The sequence below is a fragment of the Mytilus trossulus genome, chromosome 10, assembly GCF_036588685.1.
Source record: "Mytilus trossulus isolate FHL-02 chromosome 10, PNRI_Mtr1.1.1.hap1, whole genome shotgun sequence".
Taxonomy (NCBI): Eukaryota; Metazoa; Mollusca; class Bivalvia; order Mytilida; family Mytilidae; genus Mytilus; species Mytilus trossulus.
The window spans coordinates 2074106-2101807 of NC_086382.1; the positions used below are offsets into that span (position 1 = coordinate 2074106).

General features: G+C 32.1%; 2 protein-coding genes across 3 annotated transcripts; one reads left to right on the forward strand and one right to left on the reverse strand.

The window, feature by feature from the left end:
- Positions 1–8378: 8378 nt before the first annotated feature.
- On the reverse strand, positions 8379–16223 carry LOC134686717 (monocarboxylate transporter 14-like). 2 transcript variants are annotated; one of them, XM_063546419.1, is made up of 5 exons: positions 16110–16223; positions 15077–15335; positions 13764–13907; positions 11285–12469; positions 8379–9954 (listed from the first exon to the last, which is right to left on the reverse strand). In XM_063546419.1, the coding sequence occupies exons 2-5, from the start codon at positions 15282–15284 to the stop codon at positions 9770–9772; spliced, it is 1722 nt and encodes a 573-aa protein (XP_063402489.1). In that variant the 5' UTR covers positions 15285–15335; positions 16110–16223; the 3' UTR covers positions 8379–9769. The 2 variants fall into 2 exon arrangements, with proteins under 2 accessions (XP_063402489.1, XP_063402488.1); XM_063546418.1 differs by having other exon boundaries at positions 16040–16223.
- An 8221-nt stretch (positions 16224–24444) lies between these two features.
- LOC134686512 (uncharacterized) lies at positions 24445–25039 on the forward strand. Its single transcript, XM_063546180.1, has one exon. It carries the CDS (start codon positions 24446–24448, stop codon positions 25037–25039), a length of 594 nt encoding a protein of 197 aa, XP_063402250.1. The 5' UTR covers position 24445.
- Positions 25040–27702: the final 2663 nt, after the last annotated feature.

Genomic DNA, 27702 nt, shown 5'->3' on the forward strand with positions numbered 1-27702 from the left:
TTATGATTGTATCTCTTAATGTTAATTTTTTGTATTTCTTTTTTAAAAGTAGTGTCTTTTTCTAACCTAGATTTGTATGTTTAATTTTGCTCCAGATTTTTTTTCATTTTCAATGCAGTTTCGTGTTCCCCTCTAAGTGGGCAATTTTTCTTCATAATCCAAATCTGTGTACTTATATTTCAAGATAACACGACACCGAATGGCATATCTCCCGATTTCTAAAATTTTTGGCACACTTGTACTTTGAATCGAGTTGTATCGGAATATGTAATAAAAAAAAATGGCGGTCACCATTTTTGTTTTTTCGTAAATTTGATTAGAAAACGTCAATTTTGACGACAAATTTACACAGGAAAAATTCCTTGTTTTAACTTTCCTTTTTTTTTAAAAGATTTTTCAATAGACGGCTTTGTTCTTATATACGGAGAAAACTAAAAACTAATATAATATCCCGGATTATGCCTCTAAGATGCATGCTTTTTGTATAAGTTGTTATTAGCTTTCAACTAGCTGTCATGCAGTAACTGCGAGTACTCTGTACTTAAAGTCTTGGGATGTATAAGTACCCTTCCAAGTCCACTCTGTTTTTGTTAGATGCCTCCTATTTGTATCCATCTGATGAGTTAAGCCTTTTTTGTCTGATTTCTATATATATACAGCTTATTCTCATGTTGTTCTGTTACACCACTGTCCCAAGTTAAACTGGTCCGTCATTCCATCTTAAGCTTCGCACCGTTTGTGTAGCGATAAGGGAACACAACAGGGGGTCCAGTTTATGTCCCAGGTTAGGGGGAGGGAGGGTTGGCGCCTTTAAACGAGTTTAACCTGACCACATTCTGTATGTTCCTGTCCCGAGTCAAGTAGTCTGTACTTTAGTTTGTTGCTATGTAACATATTTGTTTTTCGTTCATTATTTTGTACATAAATTAGGTCGTTTGTTTTCTCGTTTGAAATGTTTTACATATGTCATTTCGGGGCCTTTTATAGCTGACTATGCGGTGTGGCTTTGCTCATTGTTGAAGGCAGTACAGTGACCTATAGATGTACATTTCAGTGTCATTTGGTCTCTTGTGGAGAGTTGTAACACTGGCAATCATACCACATCCTCTGATTTATATATATATATATATATATAGAAACACATATGTCATCATCCTTGTGTTTTATATACAGTGCTTCAAAGTTGACCGATACGCTTAGAATTTGACAGAAACCGTGTGACGTTACAGAATAAAGTAATTTGGTAAACAGTGATATTGAGGTACAATTTGAATTGATTGATTGATGGTTGCTCAACGTCCGGTGGCAAATATTTCATGCATTTACAGGACGATACAGTTCAATTTGAATTGCTGTGTCTGAAAAACACATTTGGTGCAGCAGTCAAGAAAGGTTAAACATTCTGTTATTTGTGAAAACTAGATTTCATTGAGATGGGAGCCATCTCTTTGGGCCCCGCTGTCAATAATGTGGGGTAAATAAGTTGTATGGATAATCTGATATGAAGCATTATTTGGAAGTTATTACATAGTCTCACATGTGATTTTAATCTAAGATTTTAAGTTAAAACTGATAAATATTCTCAACTTACTTTCATAGTATAATAGTGATATGACTGCATGATGTGAACTCATTGTTGACTACTCTAAGGTGACTTCTGGATATATGGATTGATGTTTGAACAATTTTTAAAGATGCTGCCCAATTGATATTTGTCACATATTTTTAGAATTATGCCTTCAATATATTATGACCCACCAAGTATAAAGTATGAAATATTAACGGTTCTCGAGAGGTAAAGCGGACACAATTTGTTAAGAACAACGAACGGATGGACAGACCAACGGACTGACCTTTGACCTAGGATGCATACATTATGACACATTTAATATATATGTTAAGTTGAAAATGTTTGTCAGGTATAAAGTATGAAATAATAACAGCTGTCCTCTCAAAATATAGTGTGGATCAAATTTGTTAGCGATGGACAGACCAACAGACAGACAGACCTTTGACCTAGGAAGTGGTACATACATCATGACACACCCTCTGGTGTTGGTTAAAATGGATGTCAAGTATAATATTTGAAATCATAATGGTTCTCAAGATATAGAGCGGACACAATCTTCACAACAGAACACAGGGTTGTCAACTGAAACCAAAGTTTTTTTGACGTTGACCTTTGACCTAGGAAGTTGTACATACATCATGACACGCCCTCTGGTGGTGGTTAAAATGGATGACAAGTATAAACTTTGAAATCATAACGGTTATCTAGATATGGAGCGGACACGATCTTCACCACAGGACACGGGGTTGTCAACTGAAACCAAAGGTTTTGACCTTGACCTTTGACCTAGGAAGTTGTACATACATCATGACACACCCTTGGGTGTTGGTTAATAATCATGTTAAGTATTAAGTATAAAATCATAACGGTTATCTAGATATGGAGCGGACACGATCTTCACCAAAGAACACAGGGTTGTCAACTGAAACCAAAGTTTTTGACCTTGACCTTTGACCTAGGAAGTTGTACATACATCATGACACACCCTCTGGTGGTGGTTAATATACATGTAAAGTATAAAGTATGAAATCATTATGGTTCTCTAGATATGGAGCGGACACGAAAGTGTTACGGACGGACGGACAGACGGACGGACAGACGGACGGACAGACGGACGGACGGACGGACGGACGGACGGACGGACGGACGGACAGACTGATCACTATAGGGCGACCCGCCTTTTCGGCGGGGCCCTAATTAAAAAGAAAATCAACATCCTGATATAATACACAATCTTAATATAGCATACTTCGTATGATGTAAACGTGTGGGTTGTGTGCGTAGTTAGTCGGACCATGGAAGTGGAAGTATTATATACTTCCATGGTCGGACAAACCTTGCAAACTGTATGCAAAATTTCACTCAAATACACCAAGTTCCACATTCTGTCGTTCGTGAAAAATTATTGAAGAAAAAATGATCCTGAGAATATATATGCACCAAAATTCCCATTACTGTTAAAAAATTTTGCATGGTTCTGGAGATAAAGCTTTGGAGATTTCCTTATTTATTCAAATAGAAAAAAAATATCATCGGTCCGACATATAAAAAGCACCTTGCCATTTTTTAATAAATAAATTTGGTGTTTTTACTGTCTTCTGATTGGTTAAAATTATTAGTTTTATTTTCAATGTTGTCAATTTTGATGGCGACACGCCCACTCTGACGTTGTGTATGCATACGCCAACATGTGTGTACGTTGTTATTGTTAATATAAATAATATAAAAAGTTCTTTGAGCCTTATTTTTGATAGAATTTATTGAACCATAAAACTAATTTTTGACTCTTCACATTTTACATAATCCGCTTCGCGGATTATTCAATGTGAAGAGTCAAAAATTAGTTTTATGGTTCAATAAATTCAAAATAGATAATAGCCATTCATTAAATATCATTAATTATATCTTCAAGCAGTTCTGTTTTGAATCGGGAAGAACAATATCTACTTCAATTCAAATATTCGCTCGGTGAGACTCTCTGAAACAATCAATACGTGAACTTTGCTGCAAAAAGTACTATACAATATATGGATTTATTTTTTCCGTAAATGCGAAATAATCGACGCATCTTACAGCATTTACTAGGGTCTGAATGGGGTCTTTCATATCTGTATTCTATGATAATTTAGATCATATTTCTCTATTTCTTTTATATTTTATGCCCATTGACATGATTATTTTCTATTCTGTATATATTAGACCCTTTTTATCTAATTTTTTGGGAGTAAATTATTTTCTTTTTTTCTTATTTTAGCTCTAATCACGACCCTCATTTACGTTTGTTGTGCATGCGAGATATAAACTGCAGTCTCGCAAAGCTATACCTGTGTGAAGACAACTTAACATTATCAATGTTTCATATACTAACTATGAAGTAAATAAAATGCATTTCTTTACGTACAAAAATAAGCAAATATTTGTCAGCATTTACTTTGGTTGTAAATGTTTTATAAACCGTGGTCTCTAAAAAATTTGCATACGTCTATAAAGATATGTTGCAAATATTAATATTTATCAAAATAACTATAATACTGGAAAGTATTAGTAAATAAAATACATTTCTTTACATGCATGAACGATATCGAAAAACGTTTGCAAATATAACATAAACATTTGACAGCATTTACATTGGTTGTAAATGTTTTATAAACCGCGGTCTCTCAAAACTGCCCACATCTCTGTAAAACAAATATGTAAATTTTAAACTTTGCATACATCTCCTATCCTAGAAAGTGCATGCAAATCTAAGGCCTATCTTTACATATCTTTAGAATATGAATAAAGATATGGAAATAAAATAATTATCTTTAGCATATATTTGAGAACGTCCCAAATAATGCCAAAGGGATAATGTATTTACATATACATTAGTAGGTCCGCAAATATATCTGGCAGAAAAGTAGTTACATTTGTCAAACATTTACATGATTGCCCAAATTGTTGTAAATCTGCCTTTTCGTGTAGTGTGAAGTATCGTAAGGTAAATAGTCTTAGAACAAGAAGGTATTATATATGTGGAATCAGTACAGCACTTATGAACAAAAGTTTGAAAGGTTTGATGCTTAGGAATAAATGTATTACTTCATACTGCTAATCAATGTTTATTTTTTTTTATTTGCTGGAATTTTCAAAATGCATTTTTACATTCATTCAACTTAAAAATGGAAACCGAAATTACTGGCTATTTGTAAGTTTACAACTGTCAGTTGGAGAAATAACGTACTAGATACTTTTCACATACATGAAGCAGCAGGTCCAGTGAAAGGGAAAGAAAAGAAACAGTTAAGCTAATAATGTAATATAGTTTATTTAGTAAATATTAATTCATAAAACACAATAACTGTGTGATACAACAAATAAGTTTAAAGAATATTTATAGAAAAAAAATTCATCAAGTATATATAAAATAACATATAATTACAATCAAACCTTAACTAGTCTATCTAAGACCAGAAGCCGTTATATACATATATACAATGGTTATCTTCGGATATTTATTTAAACCATGTAAAGAGAACATCTCGCTTATTGAAGAAAATTTTGCACTCATGCGGACATTCTATTAAAACAGATACTTATTATCATACCTGATAATTTTCTTTTCTTTTTATGATAAAATACATATTAAATAAAATATAGACCAAGTCAACTAAATAAAGCAAAGAGTGCACACGCTGAAATGTCTCGCCTTCTTTGCTAATCATTGATATTATGTTGATAGTCCTAAATATAAACTGTCACATAAACTTAAGAAAATCAAGAAAACTAAACATTGAGCAATGAACCATTTGAAAATGAGGTCAAGGTAAGATGAATGATGCCACAGACATCCCCAGCTTACAATTCTTTCATTCAACACATATAGTTGACCCATTGCTTGTAGTTTAAAAAAACAGATCAAAACACAAAAAGATTACACTGAGCAATGAACCGTGAATAGGTCAAGGTCAAATAAAACCTGCTGGGCTGACATATAGATCATAAAATATTTCCATACATCAAATATAGTTGACCTATTGCATATAGTATTAAAAAAAAAGACCAAAACTCAAAAACTTAACTTTGACCACTGAACCATAAAAATGAGGTCAAGGTAAGATGACACCTGCAAGCTAGACATGAACACCTTACAATCATTCCATACATCAAATATAGTAGACCTATTGCATACAGTATGAAAAAAAAACCAAAACACAAAAACTTAAGTATTACCACTGAACTATGAAAATGAGGTCAAGGTCATATGACATCTGCCAGTTGGACATGTACACCTTACAGTCCTTCCATACACCGAATATACAAGACCTATTGCTTATAGAATGTGAGATACGGACTTGACCACCAAAACCTAACCTTGTTCACTGATCCATGAAATGAGGTTGAGGTCAAGTGAAAACTGTCTGACGGGCATGAGGACCTTGCAAGGTACGCACATACCAAATATAGGTATCCTATTACTTATAATAAGAGAGAATTGAACATTACAAAAAATCTTAACTTTTTTTTCAGGTAGTCACTGAACCATGCATGAAAATGAGGTCAAGGACATTGGACATGTGACTGATGGAAACTTCGTAACATGAGGCATCTATATACAAAGTATGAAGCATCCATGTCTTCCACTTTCTAAAATATAAAGCTTTTTTAAAGAAGTTAGCTAACGCCACCGCCGCCGGATCACTATCCCTATGTCGAGCTTTCTGCAACTAAAGTTGCAGGCTCAACAATAAAAACACTATCTCCCCAAAAAAACAAGAAAAACAACAAATAAAAGATATTTATTTTCCTAAACTGCAATAACTAAAACAGTTCAATGCAGGTTTCAAATATATAATGAAATAAAACTAGAGGCTTCAAGGAAACTGTGTCACTCACCAGATAATTTTGTTAACAATTGATGCATGAAATATTGCAAAGATTATACTTTTGCTTAAGTTTCAGAGATATAAGCCTAAAACTGCATTTTATCCCAATGATCTATTTTCAGCCAGTTCAGCCATATTGGTTAGCAGGCAGGGTCATTTGACACATTTTTTTTTATCTGAATACTCTAATGACGATTGTGGACAAGTTTGGTTAAATTTGGCCTAGCAGTTTCAGAGAAGATTTTTGTAAAAAATTACAAAAATGTACAAAAAAAATTTCAAAATTGCCTATAAAGGGCAATTACTCCTTAAAAGGGCAATTGACAATTTTTGTAGATCTTACTTTGCTGTACATTATTGCTGTTTACAATTTATATCTATCTGTAATAATATTGAAGATTATAAGCAAAAACTGCAAACAAATTTTAAAAATACAAATTCAGTGGCAGAAACCCGACTAAATATCCTAATGATGATTGTGGCCAAGTTTGGTTAAATTTGGGTTAGAAGTTTCAGGGGAGAAGATTTTTGTTAAAGTTAATGGAGAACAGACATCGAACGACGACAGAGGCTAAGTGATGAGAAAAGTTCACATAGCTCATTGAGCCAGGGGATCTAAAAAGTACCTGAAAATGTAAAAATATTCTTTAATGAAATTTAGTTTTAATAGTCATCCATATAAAATCCTGATGTTTGAAGCAGGAGTAATTTTGTATATAATAAAGAATATTAAGATAAAACAACATATAATATATGTCCTGAGTATGGTACTATAATATATAATGTATAAATAAACAAACCATCAATAAAAACCAACAAACCCGTAGAAATTATATGATCACAGTAATTATGGTATATTCACTAACACAAACAAATTCATTTCAGCAATAGAAAAAGGTAAATTTCATAGAAAGATCCAATGTTGGTTTAGAATTAATATATTTTAAAAGTACATAAATATAAATCTGATTGTATCAAAACAACATCACACACAGTAAAATCATACAATCACCGGTGAAGTGCAGTTGGGATTAAATTTACCATGTTTAACTGGGTGTTTTAGCTTCATAAAGTTCAAAATTTTCCGAGGAGAAGATTTTTGTTAAAGTTAATGGAGAACAGATGACAGACATCGAACAACAATGGAGGCCAAGTGATGAGAAAAGTGCCAGAAAATATAAAAAATGTTCTTCAATGAAATTTAGTTTTAATAGTCATCCATATAAAATCCTGATGTTTGAAGCAGGAGAAATTTAGTATATAATAAACAATATTAAGATAAAACAACATATAATATATATTTCCTGAGTATGGTACTATAATATATAATGTATAAATAAACAAACCATCAATAAAAACCAACAAACCCGTAGAAATTATATGATCACAGTAGTTATGGTATATTCACTAACACAAACAAATTCATTTCAGCAATAGAAAAGGTAAATTTCATAGAAAGATCCAATGTTGGTTTAGAATTAATATATTTTAAAAGTACATAAATATAAATCTGATTGTATCAAAACAACATCACACACAGTAAAATCATACAATCACCAGTGAAGTGCAGTTGGGATTAAATTTACCATGTTTAACTGGGTGTTTTAGCTTCATACAGTTCAAAATTTTCCGAGGAGAAGATTTTTGTTAAAGTTAATGGAGAACAGATGACAGACATCGAACAACAATGGAGGCCAAGTGATGAGAAAAGTGCCAAAAAATATAAAAATGTTCTTCAATGAAATTTAGTTTTAATAGTCATCCATATAAAATCCTGATGTTTGAAGCAGGAGAAATTAAGCATATAATAAACAATATTAAGATAAAACAACATATAATATATATTTCCTGAGTATGGAACTATAATATACAGTGTATAAATAATTATTATTAAACCATCAATAAAAACAACAAACCCGTAGAAGTAATATGATCACATTATGGTATTTTCACCAACACAAACAAATATATTTCAGCAATAGAAAAAGGAAATTTCATAGAAAGATCCAATGTTAGTTCAGAATTAATATATAAAGTACATAAATATAAAACTGTTTGTATCAAAAAAACATCACACAGTAAAATCATGCAATCACTAGTGCAGAAAAATTAGTATTAAATTTACAATGTTGGTGTTTCAGCTTGGTATAGGTGTGATATTGAAAAAAGTCGTTTTATATACAGTACAACACTCCATATGACTTTCCACTTTATCAAAAATAGCATATGACTTTTTCAATAGCATACCTGTTTCAACTTTTAAAATACACTAATATAAATAAACCAAAGAGCTCTGTTTGAGGGATTGTCTTGGTTAAGTTTGTGATATTGAAAAAGCTATGTTTTTTATGTACACTTTGTAAGTTTTACACACTTTGGTGCAACAGTGACTGACATTGATGACATGACATCATACAAGTAAAGTTTAAATCATGATTGCCATTGATAATATAACATTTACAATTTACATACTAATAAGTGTATAATAATTAATATAAATATAAGAATTTATTAAAAATTCAATAAAATCCATGAAAATTTTAGTATAAATAAAAAATAACTTTATTTGAGGTTTACAGGTAATAACAACAGACATTCAACTAGAAAAGATATTGTGGTTCAAGTATTTTTTAACTTCAGATATTTTTTTTTGAAAGGCCAACAAAAAAATATATACTGGTAGCTAGCTTCTCACTGACTTAAGCTTTGTATGATTTGTTTTTCTAATCAAAAATAACAAAATAACCTTAATACTAATGTAAAAAAGATTAGAATTATTCAAATTGAGCTTTTTAAAAATATATTAAAAACTATAATATAAAACAGGAGATGTGGAATGAGAACCTCAGCTTTGTCACTTTTTTGTATAATAAGAAGCTAAATGGAAATAATAACAAGAATCACAATAAATTTCTTTTAATCTCATAATCTAAACATTGAGGTAGAATTTACATTATTCAAAAGAACATCTTTGGTGGGTTTTTTTTTTCATGTGAGGTAGTTATTACAATCAATGAACCTTCTTAGAGGCTAGGTAGCTATATATTGAAAAAACAATATACAAAAACAAATAATAAATCTCAAGATTTTCTTACAAATCTAGTAATGCCCATTGGTGTAAACTTAAAACATTAATGTGGCACAGTGCCTGTTATCATGATAAAAAACATGATTTAAAATCTGCATTTTCAACATAAAAAAATATGTGAACTACAATTCAATATTAAATTTTATAACATTGTATAAGGTTTAACAAACAAAAAGGTAAAATCTGAATCAGGGATCTATTTCTAAACGTATATAAATCTTATTTTTTTTATAATAACATCATTAACTACATGCAATACACATGTAAACATTCTTTTGGAATCTTTTCTGGTTTCCTTCTACTTGGTTTGGGCTCTAAATAGAAGTAATCAAGAACAGGTATCAGTATAATAAGTAATCCAGCCAGTATGATACATCCACCACCAATATAGAAAGCAATCTCTACACTTCCTGTCTGTTCAAATACCCAACCTGTAATGAATAAAGACACGATTAACATTTTGGTGGGTACATGCAGTATGAGTTTTACTCATTGTTGAAGGAAGAATATATATATATATATATACCTTTTGCTGCTGACATCTTCATTTTTATCTGTGGTTGATAGATGTCTCATTGGCAATCATAACTATCTTCTTATCATACTGATTTATTTTGAATGATTAAATTCAAGCTTTTTTAAAGAGTGTTTTCACAATTAATAATAATTGGCATTATTTTTGTCTGAGATTTAATTTTGCTGAGATTTAATTTTGCAATTTCCATGCATATGTATAAAACTAACTACAATATATATGGTCACTATTATATATATCGTAATACTTGGACCTTTCTTATTTGACTATACATCAAGTAAATGTGAAAACTTGTAATTATTGCCATGAAGTGTGTGAAAATGTTAATGTTATACAAAGTATCTGCAAAACTACATGTAAGTTGGTTGACAGTATATATATGAATGCACTTGTTTAAATGTATGATTATGCAGTAACTTCATCAGCACACTTTAATTATCTTGGAGTTTATCTATTTATCAATGTTTATAGTCATACAGTGGAAAGTAATAAAAGGTATTATACTAGGTTTTTGTTTATTTGATTGATTTTGTTAACACATTTCTCTGTGATTTTGCAATGTCTATTAGAGTGTTTTGTATTTCATTAGTGTTTCAAGTAAGTTTTTTTGCCTCTTACATTTTCTTGTTTAAAAGTTTTAATAATTGATTGATTGATTACTGTTTAACCCCACTTTCATGTACTTAAAATTGAGAATGGAAATGGGGAATGTGTCAAAGAGACAACAACCCGACCAAATAAAAAAACAACAGCCGAAGGTGACCATTAGGTCTTCAATGTAGCGAGAAATTCCTGCACCTAGAGGCTACTTGGACTACTTGGCCACAGCCCCCTTTAAGTTCTGATGAAAACAATGAAATGTTCTCTTTTTATTATATAAAATGTAGACTACTGCTATGGATATTTAAGAAATGACTGTAATATTTTTCCTGTCTGTGAAGAAATTACATCAAAAATAATTTGCACACTAAATAACCCGGGTAGCGTGTTATTTTAAAGTGTGCACCACATTTTTTATGTTATTTCAAATAGACAGACAAAATATTACAGTTATTTCTTTTAATTTAATTCTATATTTTATTTTAAACCAGAGTAAACCACGAAAAAACCCATAGAAGACGTCATGGTCACACTACTAAATTGTATCTATGAGCTGATAAACAAAACAATGTCAGCCAATCAGAAGACATGTTACATCCAACATTTAATTTTTAACAAACACATACCTATTAGTGGAGGTGCTGCTATACTTCCAATCCCATTGGCAAGCATGACATATCCCATACCAGTACCAAGAGCATCTGGTCCAACTATTGCTGCAACTGCAACAATTAACAACCCCATTATAATGTTAGCCATCACAGAGAAGGCAACATAAATTATGGCCAGTGCGCCAAAGCTATGGAATGCTGAAATCGGAAATAAAAGACAAAAGCTGCCTGTCAAAACTGTGATGACTATATAAACAATGTCAAGACGTAATTTGGGAATATTTCCAACAATTCCTCCTAAGATGCTTCCAAAAAAGGCACCAAATCCACCAATGCTAAAAATAGATGCTGAAGACTGTTCAGTTAATCCAATGGTCAGAAAGTACTGAGGTCCAAACAGAAGTATTATCACCATACCCATGTTCCATAAGATATTGTTTGCAAAGAAAATAATGAATGCATAGTTAAATAATATAGAACATGTGCTTTTCTTTGTCATAGCAAGTTGTTCCACTTCGTTCAAGCTATTTCTGGGTGCATCACATTTCTTACAAGTCTCAAACTCCATGCTGCCTTTTGTCTCGTCTTTAAGTAGTCTTGTTGGACTGCCAGGAATTACTATTTCAGTATGTGTTCCATCTTGTACTTCATTGGCTTCATCCTCTAAAATCTCTGTGTTTGTTTGATGCGTTTTTTTCTGTAATTGAACATTTTCTAATGCAATACCTTCATTTGGATTAATATCTGATTTGCCTTCTGATTTTTTTTCTTTCTCTTTAATTTCATCCTCTAAGCTCATTTTTCTAGCATAGGACAATAATTGAACAGAAGATGCCTTTGTATAAAGCTTTTCTGAATCTTTTGAATTTATTTCAGATTCTGTTTCTTCAGGCTCTTTTTCAAGATTTTCGACTTCAATTTCTCTGTCTTGAGCTGCTTTTTCGTACTTCTGTTTAAGGCTTTCTGGAACTGGTCGGAGTAAACTGGCAAAAATAAAATTCTGCATACTGATTCCACATACAATATAAAACGATCCTCTCCATCCATATTTGTCGACTAAAAAATTTACCAATATTGGAAAAATGATTGCTCCTACTCCAGAACCACTAGTGGCTAGTCCTGTGGCTAAACTACGCTTTGTGTCATAGTACAACCCTGATAACACATGAGAGGGTACATAAACCAAGCAAAATCCTAGACCTAAAATAAAAAGGAAAAGTTGTAAACAGATGGATAATTAATAACAATTTTTAACAAATATCATATTTATAGACATACATGTAGTTAAAATTCACATATTATTGTCAAGCACATTTAAAATCTATAGCCTTTCCCTATATAACTAAAGTCTACACAAAATATCAAACACGAAAAAACCTGTGAAATGGACAGCAAATTGCTAAAATAACCTATTGTTTGACAACAATTTTGGAATGAATATGACATTTCTAATGCAATAAATGGATGAAACATCAACTATAAAAAAAAAATCATCAGGTTTCAATGAAGCAATAAACTTTGCTGAAACTGAAAATGATTTAAAGTATGCTCTCCAGAGACATGAACCAGAAGTGAAACCCAATAATATATAATGTGTCTTCAATATATAATTCAAGGCTCTGGAGTAAACTGTATTTCATCATGTTCAATTTTCTTGTAAAGGTGAAGCAAGTTTGCAATATTTCATTTTGCATTTATGATGGGAACACCTTTTTAATACCAGAGTAATTAGCCAAAGCAAGACTTTAAAAAAATACTTTTAAAGATACATGTATGCCGGGAATAAATGAAAATCAGTGATATTTTATTAATTTAATTGTCAATACAATGTAAATATTTTTTGTTTTTATAATATCGATATAACTTTTTTATCTTTCAATGTCAAACTAACAACATAATAAATTCAATTTGATATTAATTTATTTTTGTTGTTTTACCTTAAACCCAGGATTTTTTTAAGGAACAATAAAAAAAATCATGTGTAAATATGTTTCTGTATGGTAGTATCTAATGGGAGATAACCCTTATTTACATCAAAATTTCATTGTATAACAAGAAACAGTTATATTACAAATTTGTTTCTACATTTTTATCATGTTTATATTATGCAGTTTTTAGTAATTGCCTGGACCGAAAGAATTGTTAGTTTAAAATAACATACAAACAATATGTAGTCAATGCTTTCACCTCCTTTCCAAAGAAATAAGTCTTTTAAGCCTTGAATTTCTGAACTTATAAATGAAAAATGAATGTAATGTGATTCATTCATTTACAAGACATACATACAATTTTTTCGATTGCAGAAAAATAGTTTTTCATGGATACTTGATTTGGTTGACGTGGGAGAGTCTGCATACAAACCTATACATAATGTGTACTTCTAATAATATAAATAAATTTTTAACTTACATTTACTAATGAAACCCACACAAATAGTTTTTCCATGTATAAAAATGAATCCACATTATATGGCTCAAGACATTTATAATCTTACCACTGAGAACACCATAAAATCCATACATGTATATGATGTTAGGAGCAAATGGCAAGCCAATCAGACCAATACAACTAAGGGTGGCTCCAATCAGTGCCACCTTTCTGTGGCTCATATGGTTCATCAGAATTGTGGCAATAGGACCTGAAAAACACCATAGAAAACATATATACATTCTGTACATTTGTAGATATCAGGTTTTCTACACATTAAAATCTTTAAGGTGGTACCTAACACTTGAGGGAGATAACTCTGTAAAATCAGCTTAACGTTTTAATTACGTTGTGTTGTAAAGGGAATAATAAGCTTCTCAATGATCAAAACTGGTGTTTGTCAAACTACTGCATTTTGTACTGTATAACCAGTGTAATTTTTCTGACAAAATGGTTGGTTCAAATTTTTTGAAATATTTATATTTTTGTTACAGGGTCAAAGTAAATAATGTGTCAAAATTTTATGAAAATTAAACGAGCCAAATTTATTTTAATGAAAGTGTTGGGTACCACCTTAAATATCACGTGCAAAAGGTGGGTGAGTGTAGCACAGGGAAAAAGTAAAAAGCTTTTAACACTGCGTGAACCAGCTGATGTTTTATGATATCTTTAAGCAGGTAACCCGATGAATCCTTTTATCATGCTATTTATGCCCTCTCATTGACACCTTGACATTTGCTAATAAAATTTGGTGTTTCCTGACAAATTACAAAAGGGTCAAAGATACATGAGGGATATATTCAAACTTATCAAAAGTCTAGAAGAAACTGACAACACCAATGCTTAAAAAATAGAACAACAGACAAACAATAGTAAAGTGGCTCCTCAGACATAATGTGACATCCTTCCAAGTTCTGCTCATGTCTCAAAGCTGTAATATGATAATTACAGCGACTGAGTATATATATTTGACATTTATTTCAAATATGTGCATACATGTAAGTAAGTCAACTGTAAGAATTGAATATACAATCTTCAAATTCTATTTTTTATATGCTTAACATTTTTTTATTTAAGAAAAATACAGGGAAAATTTCAAAACATATGACTATCATACTATAGCCTCATTCTGAAATTTTAGAAATTCTATGTAAAATGTTGATGTCACCAGTACATAATAAAAGCTTGACCTCACTTGCATTATAACTTAAATTTTTACTGCTGTGATATAATCAAATATTTGATCAACCACACATTTTAACTTATAAGTATTAATATTCTGCAATTCTGTCATTTAAAATATACAAATGTTACTACATGTACATGTACCGGGTACACGCATGACTGAGTCAAGTTAATTGAATTGAAAACCTATCTCACCTGATCCCAGGAATACCCCAACATTGATTGATCCAATAAGAGAGATGGCTGCTGGACTGTCATCAAAGTAACGCAGGAAGAACATGTTGTAGATGCCAAAACTCTGAGCCGTTCCAAACGATGGGATCTGTATCATGAATGCAGAAAAAACAACCACAACTCCCCAAAATCCACCTTCCTTTTTCTCTAACCAAGAATACAGACCCATGACTGGTCATATAATTGCGTTAAAATCAATTTTTTTAAATGGCAGTGTTCACTGAAAAATATAGGTAATACTTTGTCAAGATAAACAGTTTTTTAGGATAATAATTGTAAACCAACTTAATTTCAATCGCGATTTGTTTTCATGATCAAGAGTCTTTAGCTAGTCATGCTAGTAGAAGAATAATGTGAAAATAAATTGTTGCTAATATGTAAAACTAGGTAGGCATAAAAATGGCAAAACAAATTGCATGAAAAATAACCCTAAACCACCCTCCTGGATGCACAGCTTACATTGATTATTTTTAATTATAAATCTAAGAACAAAACTCAAGAAATTTATTGTTTGCTTCAATATATATCATGTAAATAGACAATTTTGAGATACATACTTCCAGAGACAAAACTTTATAACCATACATTTATATAATGACAAGTTAACAGGTTAACCCGGTACAAAATGTCTCCGTTACAAATCGACCAGGTACAAAAAGACCTTGTAGTCATAAAACTTTTGAGCAAGATTTTTGTACTCAGACTCAAGAATCAACTAATCAAAAAACTGGATTTTGTGTTTTCGAGCACTTATTTTGTACTCGGAGTACTGAGTAAAGTTTTATGATGTAGATGTAGTGTTCAAGAGAAAAGTAATGGTTTCTCGTGTACAAATAAACAGATTCATATTATATTGGATATGATGATATAAACCGAGATTATTCAGATGTACAAATGTAAACAAACTAAAAATATAATATTTACCAGATAAGTGACCAAATACACACGCTTGTCCTTGACCTCAAGAGCTTTTTACATAGTAACTTAATAGTACCTTCACTTTAACAATGTTCAGCGGTCATGTTTTCTTTAAAAGCGTTCGTAAATGCTAAGAATTCCAAATTTTACAGCCTACACCCCACATCAAAATCACACCAAAATCTAGGACGACATAATAAAGAACTAAACAAAAATCAATACCGTAGGATGCGTATTAATTCCGGAAAATGAATATTGTGAACCAGTTACCAAAATGAAAACAAGAAAATTTAAAATGCAGAATAATTTTATCCCATATAATGTGAAAAGATTGAAAGACTCGCCGAACAACTCGAGGTGAACATGTGAAGCTATTCTATTAAAACGGTAGGTCAAATCCATTGAACCTTTGTTCCCATGTACCCACGAATGTAGTATCTGTCATTAATGATTTTTGGAAATGGTCTCTGTTACAAACAGTCTTTTTTAACAAGAAACCAAAAACATATAAATCTTTCATGAGGTATACAATTGCAAATATATATATTTTTTTCCATGGGGAACGAAATGACATACATATTAATTTTACATGAGATACGAAATGGTATATACATGTAAACATGGTAAATATGTCATGAGGTACGAAATGGTCAGAGTACAGAATGGTTTTTGTCAGGTTACTAAAAAGTAAAAACACAAAAATACTGAGCTCCGAGGAAATTCCATGGTTACGGAGCGAAATTACAATATATAATTCTCAATTAATCCCGTTCAAAGCAATAGATAACCATGCAGAAATATTGTATTAAGTTTAAACTGCACTAGCTGATTATAAAATTGAGAATGGAAATGGGGAATGTATCAAAGAGACAACAACCCGACCAAATAAAAAAACAACAGCAGAAGGTCACCAACAGGTCTTCACTCACGGTAGCGAGAAATTCTCGCACCCGGAGGCGTATAACATATCTTGTAAACTAAAATTGAATGTCTGAGTTGTTTTAACTGACTACATGTAAAGTTCTGTCTGTTTGTGACACCAGGTACTGTTTGGTCAAAATTCTTGTTGTACGTATTGGAATAAAGTTGTATCAAGAGATGAAAGATTGCTACGGTTTTGAAGGTCCCGAGGTCGATTCTGACTCGGGACGCTCGATATTTCAATGTGTCACAAACGTTTAAAATAGTCAGAATGTGTACTTTAGCCAATAGGAGCCTCAGTTCAGGTCAGGTCAAAGTTGTTAATATCAAGTTGTGATTTTATACCGTTCAGCATCCCTACATCGTTTGATAGTTCACACTGTAAACAAACAAAAAAGCTAATATATCCATCCTAAAAAAAAAACTGTGTTGAAGGTGCCGAGTTAAATTCTGACTCGGGTTGCTGGAAATTTCAGTAAATTACAAGGGTGATTGTTACTCTCCCGCACACTTCTATGGTACCCGGAGTTCAAACTCTAATGGGTAACCCCGCCACATTATTTATGTATGTGCCTGTACCAAGTCAGGAACCTAGCTGTAATTCAGTGGTTGTCGTTTGTTTATGTGTTACATATTTGTTTTTAAAATTCGTTCATTTTTTTTTACATAAATAAGGCCGTTAGTTTTTTCGTTTGAATTGTTTTACATTGTCTTATCGAGGCCTTTTATAGCTGACTATGCGGTATGGGCTTTGCTCATTGTTGAAGGCCGTACAGTGACCTAAATGTATAGTTGTTAATGTTTGTGTCATTTTGGTCTTTTGTGGATAGTTAATCATACCACATCTTCTTTTTTATACATCGGAGCATTAGGTGACCTGGATATCACTCTTCACATATCTCTCCGAATTGTTTGTTCTCGACAAGTGTCTCGGAAGATCTCTGAAAGTACTTTGGTTCCTCCACCATAATATCAGATGATAAAATAGACGGATCCGCGTCTGTAACTGAATATTAAAGTTGAGAATACCACGCCTTAGACAATATATTAATTTATACATTTAGATTATTTAAGATTAGGATTTAAGTTTTATAGCATTTTTATGAAAATAGATGAGCACAAGTGTTGAACCTAGACAAAAAATTTAAAAAGAAATTCACAATTTACTATAGGTTTTCCTAACATTATATAGAATAAAATTATCGTTTTTTTTACCTAACTAGCTGTCTCGCCTCCTACAAATTGATCATCTTGACATAATTTAAAATAAGTAATTTTTAATGCATGGATTGTCTATTACAAACGTGTATCAGTTTGTTTTTATTCTTCTTTATTCTTCTCTTGTCAAGTTGTGATTTTATGCTGTTATTAAAGGGCCCTTTAATACGATAAATACATTGCATGGTTTGAGAGAAGGTATGGCTTGCGTCCCTAGATCGTTCGATAGTTTCGTTCCTAATATAAAAAGATGAAAAGTTCCCGACATTAATCCAATATTGTTTTGTTACCTCAGCTAATAAAACATAATGTTGTATTTATCACACTGTAAACAAATATAAATGCTATTTCATGTATAGACTGTCCCACTACTTCACGTTATATATAACGTCCGCAATATAATATTGTCCGCTGGACATCAACATAACACTGAGTTCAACCCAATTAATGGGAACAAGGCCTTTATATCAGTAGTCAAACACATTAATCTCTTAAAGTTGCGCTTAACACCTTATTTAAACTAACTCTTGTAAAAAGTAGTGAGAAAATCTCCACTAGCAACCTGACATCTGATATATTTGTGGAAACAATAGTGTTTTAAAGTTTAGTGGTTTAAGTTGTACCAAAATCTTATTTTTAACATGAAATGCAAATAGTTGGCCCGAGAACACAGTTATTTCGTAGTGCATTTCTTTTAGACAATAAATTCAAATTAAAAAAATTGCACCTGCTCTTTCTCAAAAAGATTTTTACAGTGTAGTGTACTACCAGTGAGACAAATAATATCAAAATTATAGAAATTTCTCTCAGCTTTAACTCAAAATATTGACAATTCTGTGTTAAGGGGGTGTAAAATTCAGTTTGACAGCTTCAGACGTGATAAAATTTGACCTTTTGGAACTGGACCAAATCACTACTTAACATAAAGATTCAGCACCCAAATTTTTTAAACATGTAATTACACCCCCTCTTTAATATTTCATGCATTGTTATTTGGATGGAGAGTTGTCTCATTGGCACTCACACCACATCTTCCTATATCTATTTAATATCAAGAAATAACTTGGAAAAGTGTATCAAATAAAACATGCAAGTTATACACTGTTTATACTAGGGACTATATTCGTAGAGGACGATAACTGTGTCCTTGGACCAGTTAGTGTTTTTTATTAGTTGTTAGTTGCTTTGAACTAGCTGTCAGTACCTGTGAGTACTCTCAGATCTGTACTTCGAAGTACACGGCCAGTTCCACTTGTATTGTATCCATCTGATGAATTTAAAAGCCTTTTTCAACTGATTTTTATAGTTCGTTTTTTGTTGTACAGTACCTGTTAGATCAATGTCCCATGTTTAGGGAAGGTTGGGGTTCCGCTAATATGTTCAACCCCGCCATATTCTGTATTATGTACCTGTCTCAAGTCAGGAGTCTTTAATTCAGTGGTTGTCGTTTATTTATGTGTTACATATTTGTTATTCGTTCATTTTTTTGTACAAAAACTATTTAAGCACTTGTCTCTCTCAGAAATTAGTGCGTGTGATAACTTAGGCCGTTAGTTGTCTTGTGTATATAAAAAAGAAGATGTGGTATGATTGCCAATGATACAACTGTGAATGGGCATGTTGAAAGATACATATCTTACCTTGTTTCTCTTGAACAAAATATAACATAAGTAAAAGAATACATTAGCACATTAAAAGCACATTAAATGCTCAATGATAAAGTTACACTGTCACGAAATAGATGTTCCTCCATAACCTAAGTTCCAAATGTAAAAAAAAATATTTTGAAGTATGATATATTCCTAACGGAATACATTATGGTACAATATTTATTTCGGGGACAGCGCTCGTCCATCTCACTTACAAGGAGGACAATTTAAATGTCCGAATGATTGAAAAGATAAGTCAGTCCTCTTTCCTCGAATATGATCCAAATTGATAGATATTCTTGTTCTCGGGGCTTATTTCGTAAAGAAGCATGGACATTCAGTATAAGTACAACATTTTTTTATTTTAATACAATTCCATTGTTTTCTTCTTCTATTATTTTTCATTGTTTGTTTAACAATAATCAATTTTAAAAAGATTTTTGTTTAATAAATATGCGACTCTTTTGTCATTTGTTAGTACAAAAAAATCCGAAATTATACACAGGGTCAAGCATTTTTATAGCAATGAAAAGTGTTAGTGAAAGTCGCCGGATACACAAATTGGATCCTTTTTCAAAAATATAACGTCTTATATTTTACATTATTTACGTTTAAACTCGAGGATTTTTCATATATTATAGTTGGACATTTTATTTGAAAATTGTAGTTTTTATTGGAATTTAGGAGACCTTTCTCATCAACTGATATTTAAATTTGTATCAACAGTTAAGTGACATAAGCTTTCAATTACAAAATTTTCGAAATCTTAGAAAAATGCATGTGTAAAGATATAGGAAGATGTGGTATGAGTGCCAACGAGACAACTCTCCATCCAAATAGCAATTTATAAAAGTAATTATAAATTATTATAATCAAGGTACGGCCTCTAACGCGGAGCCTTGGCTCACTGAACAGCAAGCTATAAAGGCAACTTAGTAATGTAAAACCATTCAAACGGGAAAACCAACGGTCTAATCTATATATACAATATATATTCGGATATATACTGTCTGATATTAACAGTGCTTGTTTGAAAATGACAGTTAAAGCTTTATGCTAGACACTAAAAATTATAGAAGGAATTAAATTGACACACAAGTATTAGAGTAGTAGATTTGTTACGATTTAGATGATATTTGTATTGTGTATGATTAGGCGTTTAGTGGCATACTTATGTATTATGTATGCTTTATTGTTGAACCTTCTATAATATGTGTGCTTTATATTATCAATTGTGTTCTAAAATACTGGTTTGAAACCAATTATCATACATTAATGAAGACATGAGTAGTGCTTGATATCTGATATTCTATGACTTTAACATTATATTCTATGTTATCTCGACATATTAATATGTGCAAAATAAAATATTCAATAAATATTTTATGTTTTTTTTTTTTCCAGATTTCACATGAAAATTCGCACTGCACTGTTTATCGGAAAAATTGTATCTACCGCTCCAAACCACGATTCCAAATCTTGCGAAATTTGCGACCGTCTATTCACTGACGTTTTTGTACATGCATGCTTTGGCTGTACGTGCACATCAAATATGTACACAGTACTTGGCTAGACGTAATTACATTTTCCCGCGTTTCAACGAATAGCGGGAAACATTTGTATTAACGATGCGTAGGAATTTTCTTATTTAGTCACGTGAACATTTTCAAGTGCGGGAAAATATTTCGAAAGCTTCACTTTCTACCCAACAGTCGTAGTGTCAAGATGGACACCGGGTTAGATTCTCCGATTCGGGAAGCCATTGCAAATGAGGTAAAAAGTGTCATCGCTAGTTCTCAGCAGGACATGTTGAACAATATGAGCGCAATGATGGACTCAAGATTGAATCGTTTACAATCCAACATTCAACAGTCTCAGCTTGATATTTCCAACGCACAGATCAACAAAATAGAGGAAAGTGTATCAGACAATTACAAGTTTCAAAGGAAAGGGAATGAAAACCAGTTTCGACACAGTGTAAAAGTAATTTCCAAGTTAACGGAGGCCCGTTCCTTGCTGGATACTCCTGATGTCAGCCTCTCCAAAGTAGCCGCGGCAAAAGACAAGATATCGGAAGGTATAGACTTAGTTCAAGAGCGTCAGAAGCTTATTAAGTTAGCGGATTCTTCCGAGTTAGGATGGCGTGTAGTGCAGGAATATGTTACAAATCCTATAGCAGACGATTCTGAGGACGAGAAACGTATGAATAGGGCCCAATCTAGAGCTGAAAGAAAATCTAAAGCGGAAAAGGCAAAAAAGCGTCCAAGACCAGTTCCATATAATAAAGATAGGAGCTCTGAAGACAAGAACTCAAACTACAAGCCTGGTAGATGTTTCACTTGTGGAAACAGAGGCCATTGGAGTGATAATTGTCCACAAAATAAGAAGTCAAAGATAAGTACATTCAATTTATTACATTTAAATAACGATTTGTTATCATCTGAATCAAAGATAAATAATGTTAGTTTTGAACATACATGTAATATTTTACCTTCTGTCTCAATAACGAGCAATTACGATATACAAAACAAGAATGTAACGACTGAACAGTTGTCATCTGACACTGTTTTATACTTACCTGGCACACCTGTAGGTAGATTAAAGATCAGGTTAGATAAATGGAAATTGATAACTGATAATCAATACATTCTCGACATAATCGAGAACGGTTATAAAATACCGTTTAAAACAGAACCTGATCGTATACATATTAGAAATAACAAATCTTCAATAGACAACAAAGATTTTGTTTCATCAGAAATTTTAAATCTATTGAAAAAAGGCTGTATCAAAGAAGTAAGCACTATACCGTTAGTCGTTAACCCACTTACGGTAGCTTTCAACAAATCGAGTAAACCCAGACTCGTCCTTGACTGTCGTCACATAAATCCACACTTATTTAAATACAGGTTTAAATACGAAGTTTGTAAAGTCGCTAGAGAATTGTTCAATGAAAAGGATTTCATATTCAGTTACGATTTAAAATCGGCATATCATCATCTTGAGATATTTAAAGAGCATCAACAGTATTTAGGGTTTTCATGGCTGTTTGATAATACAGTAAAATATTTTGTGTTTGCTGTTTTACCCTTTGGAATTTTAACCGCAGGGTATATTTTTTCAAAGGTTTTGCGAGAAGTGGTTAAAGATTTCAGATCTCAAGGCAAGAGAATTATAATGTTTTTAGATGATGGTCTTGCTGGTGATAAAGATTTTGTCACTGCTTTACAGTGTAGTAAACAAGTTAAACTTCAATTAGAAGATTTGGGTTTTTTAATAGCGCATGAAAAATCGCACTGGTTTCCTTGTCAAAAATTAGATTGGCTCGGTTTCACATGGGATACAAAAAATGGTAACATATTTGTCAAGGAAGAAAGAATAGAGAAATTAGAAAAATATTTGAATTTTGTTTTGTTTCAAGTGACTAATGGAAAGATTTTATTCAGAGCTAGATTTATAGCAAGTATTGTTGGTCAGCTTATTATCATGCACGCCGTTTTTGGCAATGTAGTACGTAGAAATACTAGATTTCTTTATGATTGTGTTATGTCAAAAGCTAGTTGGCAAGCTTGTGTACGAATAACGCACGAAGCTTTGAGCGAATTAATGTACTGGAATCTTCACTGTAGAAATATAAATACAGTAGGTGCTAAGATAAGCACGGTAACAGTCAATACTTTGTTTGACTGCGAGATTGTTTGTGACGCCTCAGATGTGGGCTTTGGTGGTTATATTACACCTTTTGCTGATTCTCATTTTGAGAATTTTGAAACATTTGGTAATTGGACCAAACCGGAAATGGGTGAAAGTTCTACATGGAGAGAATTAGAATGTGTCAGAAGGGTATTAAAGACATTTAGTAATGCCACTGAAAACAAACAAATTAAAATTAATTCCGATAACAAGAATGTTGAGCATATTTTGAAAGTAGGTAGCAAGAAATTGAAATTACAATCAATTGCTACCTCTATTGTCGATTTTTGTGTGAAGTTCAAAAGATTAACTTAACACCTAATTGGATACCAAGAACTGAAAATAATGATGCAGATTATCTGAGCAGAGTCATGGATCATGACGATTGGGGAATAGAACCCTCAATTTATCATTATTTGTGTAATTTATGGGACATTTGTACGGTAGACAGATTTGCTACACACTATAACTCTCAGTGTAAGAGATTTAATTCAAAAGTATGGTGTCCAGGGACAGAAGCTGTAGATGCTTTCACCCAGTTTTGGGGTAACGATGTAAACTGGCTTGTACCGCCACCTATCTTAATTACTAAAACTCTGAATAAATTAAAACAAGATAAAGCAAAAGGAACACTGGTCGTTCCTGAGTGGACTTCTGCCCCTTATTGGCCTATTTTACATAGAGATGGTGAATTTTTCGATTTTGTGAGAAATATTTATTATTTACCACAGAATAATTGTATCGTCAAGGGGGCAGGAAAAAATGGTGTTTTCAAGACAGGGTTGCTGAAATTCAGATTGATAGCTATGAGGCTAGCGTTTTGATTAAGTAATTCTATTTTGCAGGAATAGGATTGAAGCGGAATGTCGGAGCAGCTGTGGAGGCAAGCGGAGTTTCTAAAGACCATATTCTTTATGATTTAACCGGAAAGATGTCGTCATTTCTTCTCAACTCAAGAAGTAACAATACAAACAAGACATACTTTTCAAGTTTCAACAGATGGAGCGCATTTATCAAAGAACATGGTTTTAATAATTTACCCGCTGCTCCTATGCACGTCGCATTGTACATAACTAATTTGATAGACAAAAACTGTTCTCCTAACGTTATTAATAGTGCTATTTATTCTTTGAAATGGGTACATGAGCTGAATGGTTTTGCTGACCCTACTGACAATTCTTTCGTTAAATCATTACAAGAATCAGCCAAGCGCTTAAATGGAAAACCTGTTAACAAAAAGGAGCCTGTTAGTATCGACATTATTATTGAACTATGTACAAAATTCAAAGATTCTAATGTTTTATTAATTGTAAGAGATTTAGCAATGATAGTGTTAAGTTTTTCAGGATTTCTCCGTTTCGACGAGCTTAGTTCTTTAAAATGTAAAGACGTAACTGTGTATGATGAATTTTTGAAATTATTTATTTCTCATAGCAAAACGGACCAATATAGACAGGGTAATGAAATTTTGATTGCAAAAGGGAAAACTATAGCATGTCCAGTCAGTATTTTCAAGAATTATTGATTTGGCTAAATTGAACCTGAATTCAGATTTTTACATATTTCGACCTATATTTAAGCATAAGTCTATAGCTAAACTTATTTACAAAAATAAGAAAATAAGTTACACAGCAGCTAGAGAAAATATATTGAAAAGACTGAAATTAATCGCACCCACGTTGAATTTGGGTTTACATTCTTTGCGTGCCGGTGGGGCGACCGCTGCTGCTAGTTCAGAAGTTAATGAACGATGCATTAAAAGGCATGGCAGGTGGAAGTCTGACAGTAGCAAAGACGGCTATATTGCCGACACTTTAGAAAAGAGACTTTCAGTATCTCAGTCTTGGATTATAGATTTTTTACTCATATTTCACCCCTTTCTTTGTATGTTTTCTAGCTGTCTGGGTTATCGGCAATATGAATATATTGTTTTGTTTTATTATAGCCTATGTATTCAAGGGGAAAAAGGTTAAGGTAATACTTACATTTTCCCGCGTTTCAACGAATAGCGGGAAACATTTGTATTAACGATGCGTATGAATTTTCTTATTTAGTCACGTGAAAATTTTCAAGTGCGGGAAAATATTTCGAAAGCTTCACTTTCTACCCAACAGTCGTAGTGTCAAGTTTATTTTTACATATTTCAGATATGTAACAATTTAGTTTAATTCATGTTTCTGATCATGGTTAGTGGTTTTTTTTGTAACGAATAATTGTAACTCAAATTTTGTGTATACTGTCCAAGTATACCTCTGGAGACGGTCTTCCGAGCACAGGGTTTGGACGCAGGTTTCCAACTTTTTTCCACTACATATTTGGTATTTAATGTAGTTTGACCCGAGATAACTCGTTTTGGTTGGTTTTTCCTGGCCGGCGGGATCGTTGATGAAAGAGCCTTTGCTATTATTTGGTATTTAACTAAATATACTATATGTATGTCATATATCAGCATCCAGTAATCATCTATAATTGTAATGATTTATTTATGTATTTATGCTTATGAATTGTATTTTCAACTAATTAAAATCCGGTGTCCTTCAAGCTGTCTGGGTTATCGGCAATATGAATATATTGTTTTGTTTTATTATAGCCTATGTATTCAAGGGGAAAAAGGTTAAGGTAATACTAATAGAAAACTTTTCTCTCGATCTTTATGTTGAACTCAGTGAATGTAGTGATGAATCGCTATTTATTATTTGTCTAGGAAAAGACCCTTCAACTGCGCTCAGTGACTCCGACTTGGATTCATTTAAACGACTTTGCTACGTCCATGTAATAAAATCTGCATCCGAATACAATCGCTAATTGAACTATATTGTATAGTGTTAGCACATGTAATATCGACAGCTCGCAACATAAACTCATTTACAGCTTGCAATATATATTAACATTTTCATTTATATGTAAATATTACTCATTGTTCATAACTTTACTATTTTATTTTCTATTATTAATGTATTAATTTATTGTTCATGATACCATACTTCATGTAATCTCTATAAAGAGGAAATAAAGATATGAATGAATGACACTATAAAAACTGATTAATCACAATCAAAACAATTCCCGATTGTCCCACAATTAAATTTCCCAATTGTCCGGTGCATTACGTTTGCGCGCATTACCATTACATTTGCGCGCAAAAATCATTACGTTTGCGCGCAGCTTTCCATTACATTTGCGCGCATTTTTTTTGCAAGTAAACTCAGGTAAACTCAGGTAAAATACAGGTAATAATGCTTATTTATCTATTGATTTGTTCAATTATTTATAAGTATCAGTATCCCTTCCGTTAGTCTTAGTATGTTGCCTCTTTGACACATTCCCCATTTCCATTCTTAATGTTTTCATAACTTGGGCACATATTTTGAAAGTATTCAATCTGTATTGTTTTAGGGAAAATTGTCCCATGTTGGAGAAACGTGACTAAACCCCACAAACATCTTCCCGATTGTTCCACAACATTTCACTACCTTTTTACCTGAAATTTCAAAAAGTGGGACAATCGGGAAGACACCGTATTTTTATAGGCTTAAAATTTCATGATAAAAAATCATAAATTATTTCCGAGAAATTCAAACATTTTATTTCGGGATAATATGGAGATCATCTTAGTAATCATGCATAGAACTATATACTAAAGATTGATATTTATTGTTCCCAGGCAGTATAATTTTTCTACCTTCAAACCGTATTAAAGTACAATAAATATTTCTGTTTTTAAAACTGTCTTAACATATTTTGACACCGTAAGTTTTAAAAGGATTTCAAACAATTATATAGTTAGTTTTTAGTACACAAATACTATCGAACTTCGTCGTATGGCAAAGACTTATGAATAACTTACAAAATATATAATGATAGGAATAACACAAATTGGACTATTTAAATCATTTATTATATAGTCGATCCTCTCAACTGAAGCGTATAATTATTCGGGTTAGTTTATATCTTTTATATATTTCCCTGGACTTTCCAATTATTTTTTTGTAATCTGTTTGTTATTTTTTCACCAAGTTGTTAATGTTTATTGGAGTCAATTTCACGTTTATTTTTCATACAAAATTGAAAAATGAAGTACCTTGGCCGATTTGGCTACTCTCTGTTTGTAACTGTTGACTTAATATTCACTTTAAATTTCAATTTCTCAGTAAAAGTTCGTATAAAAGGTATTTATAAATTATCCTT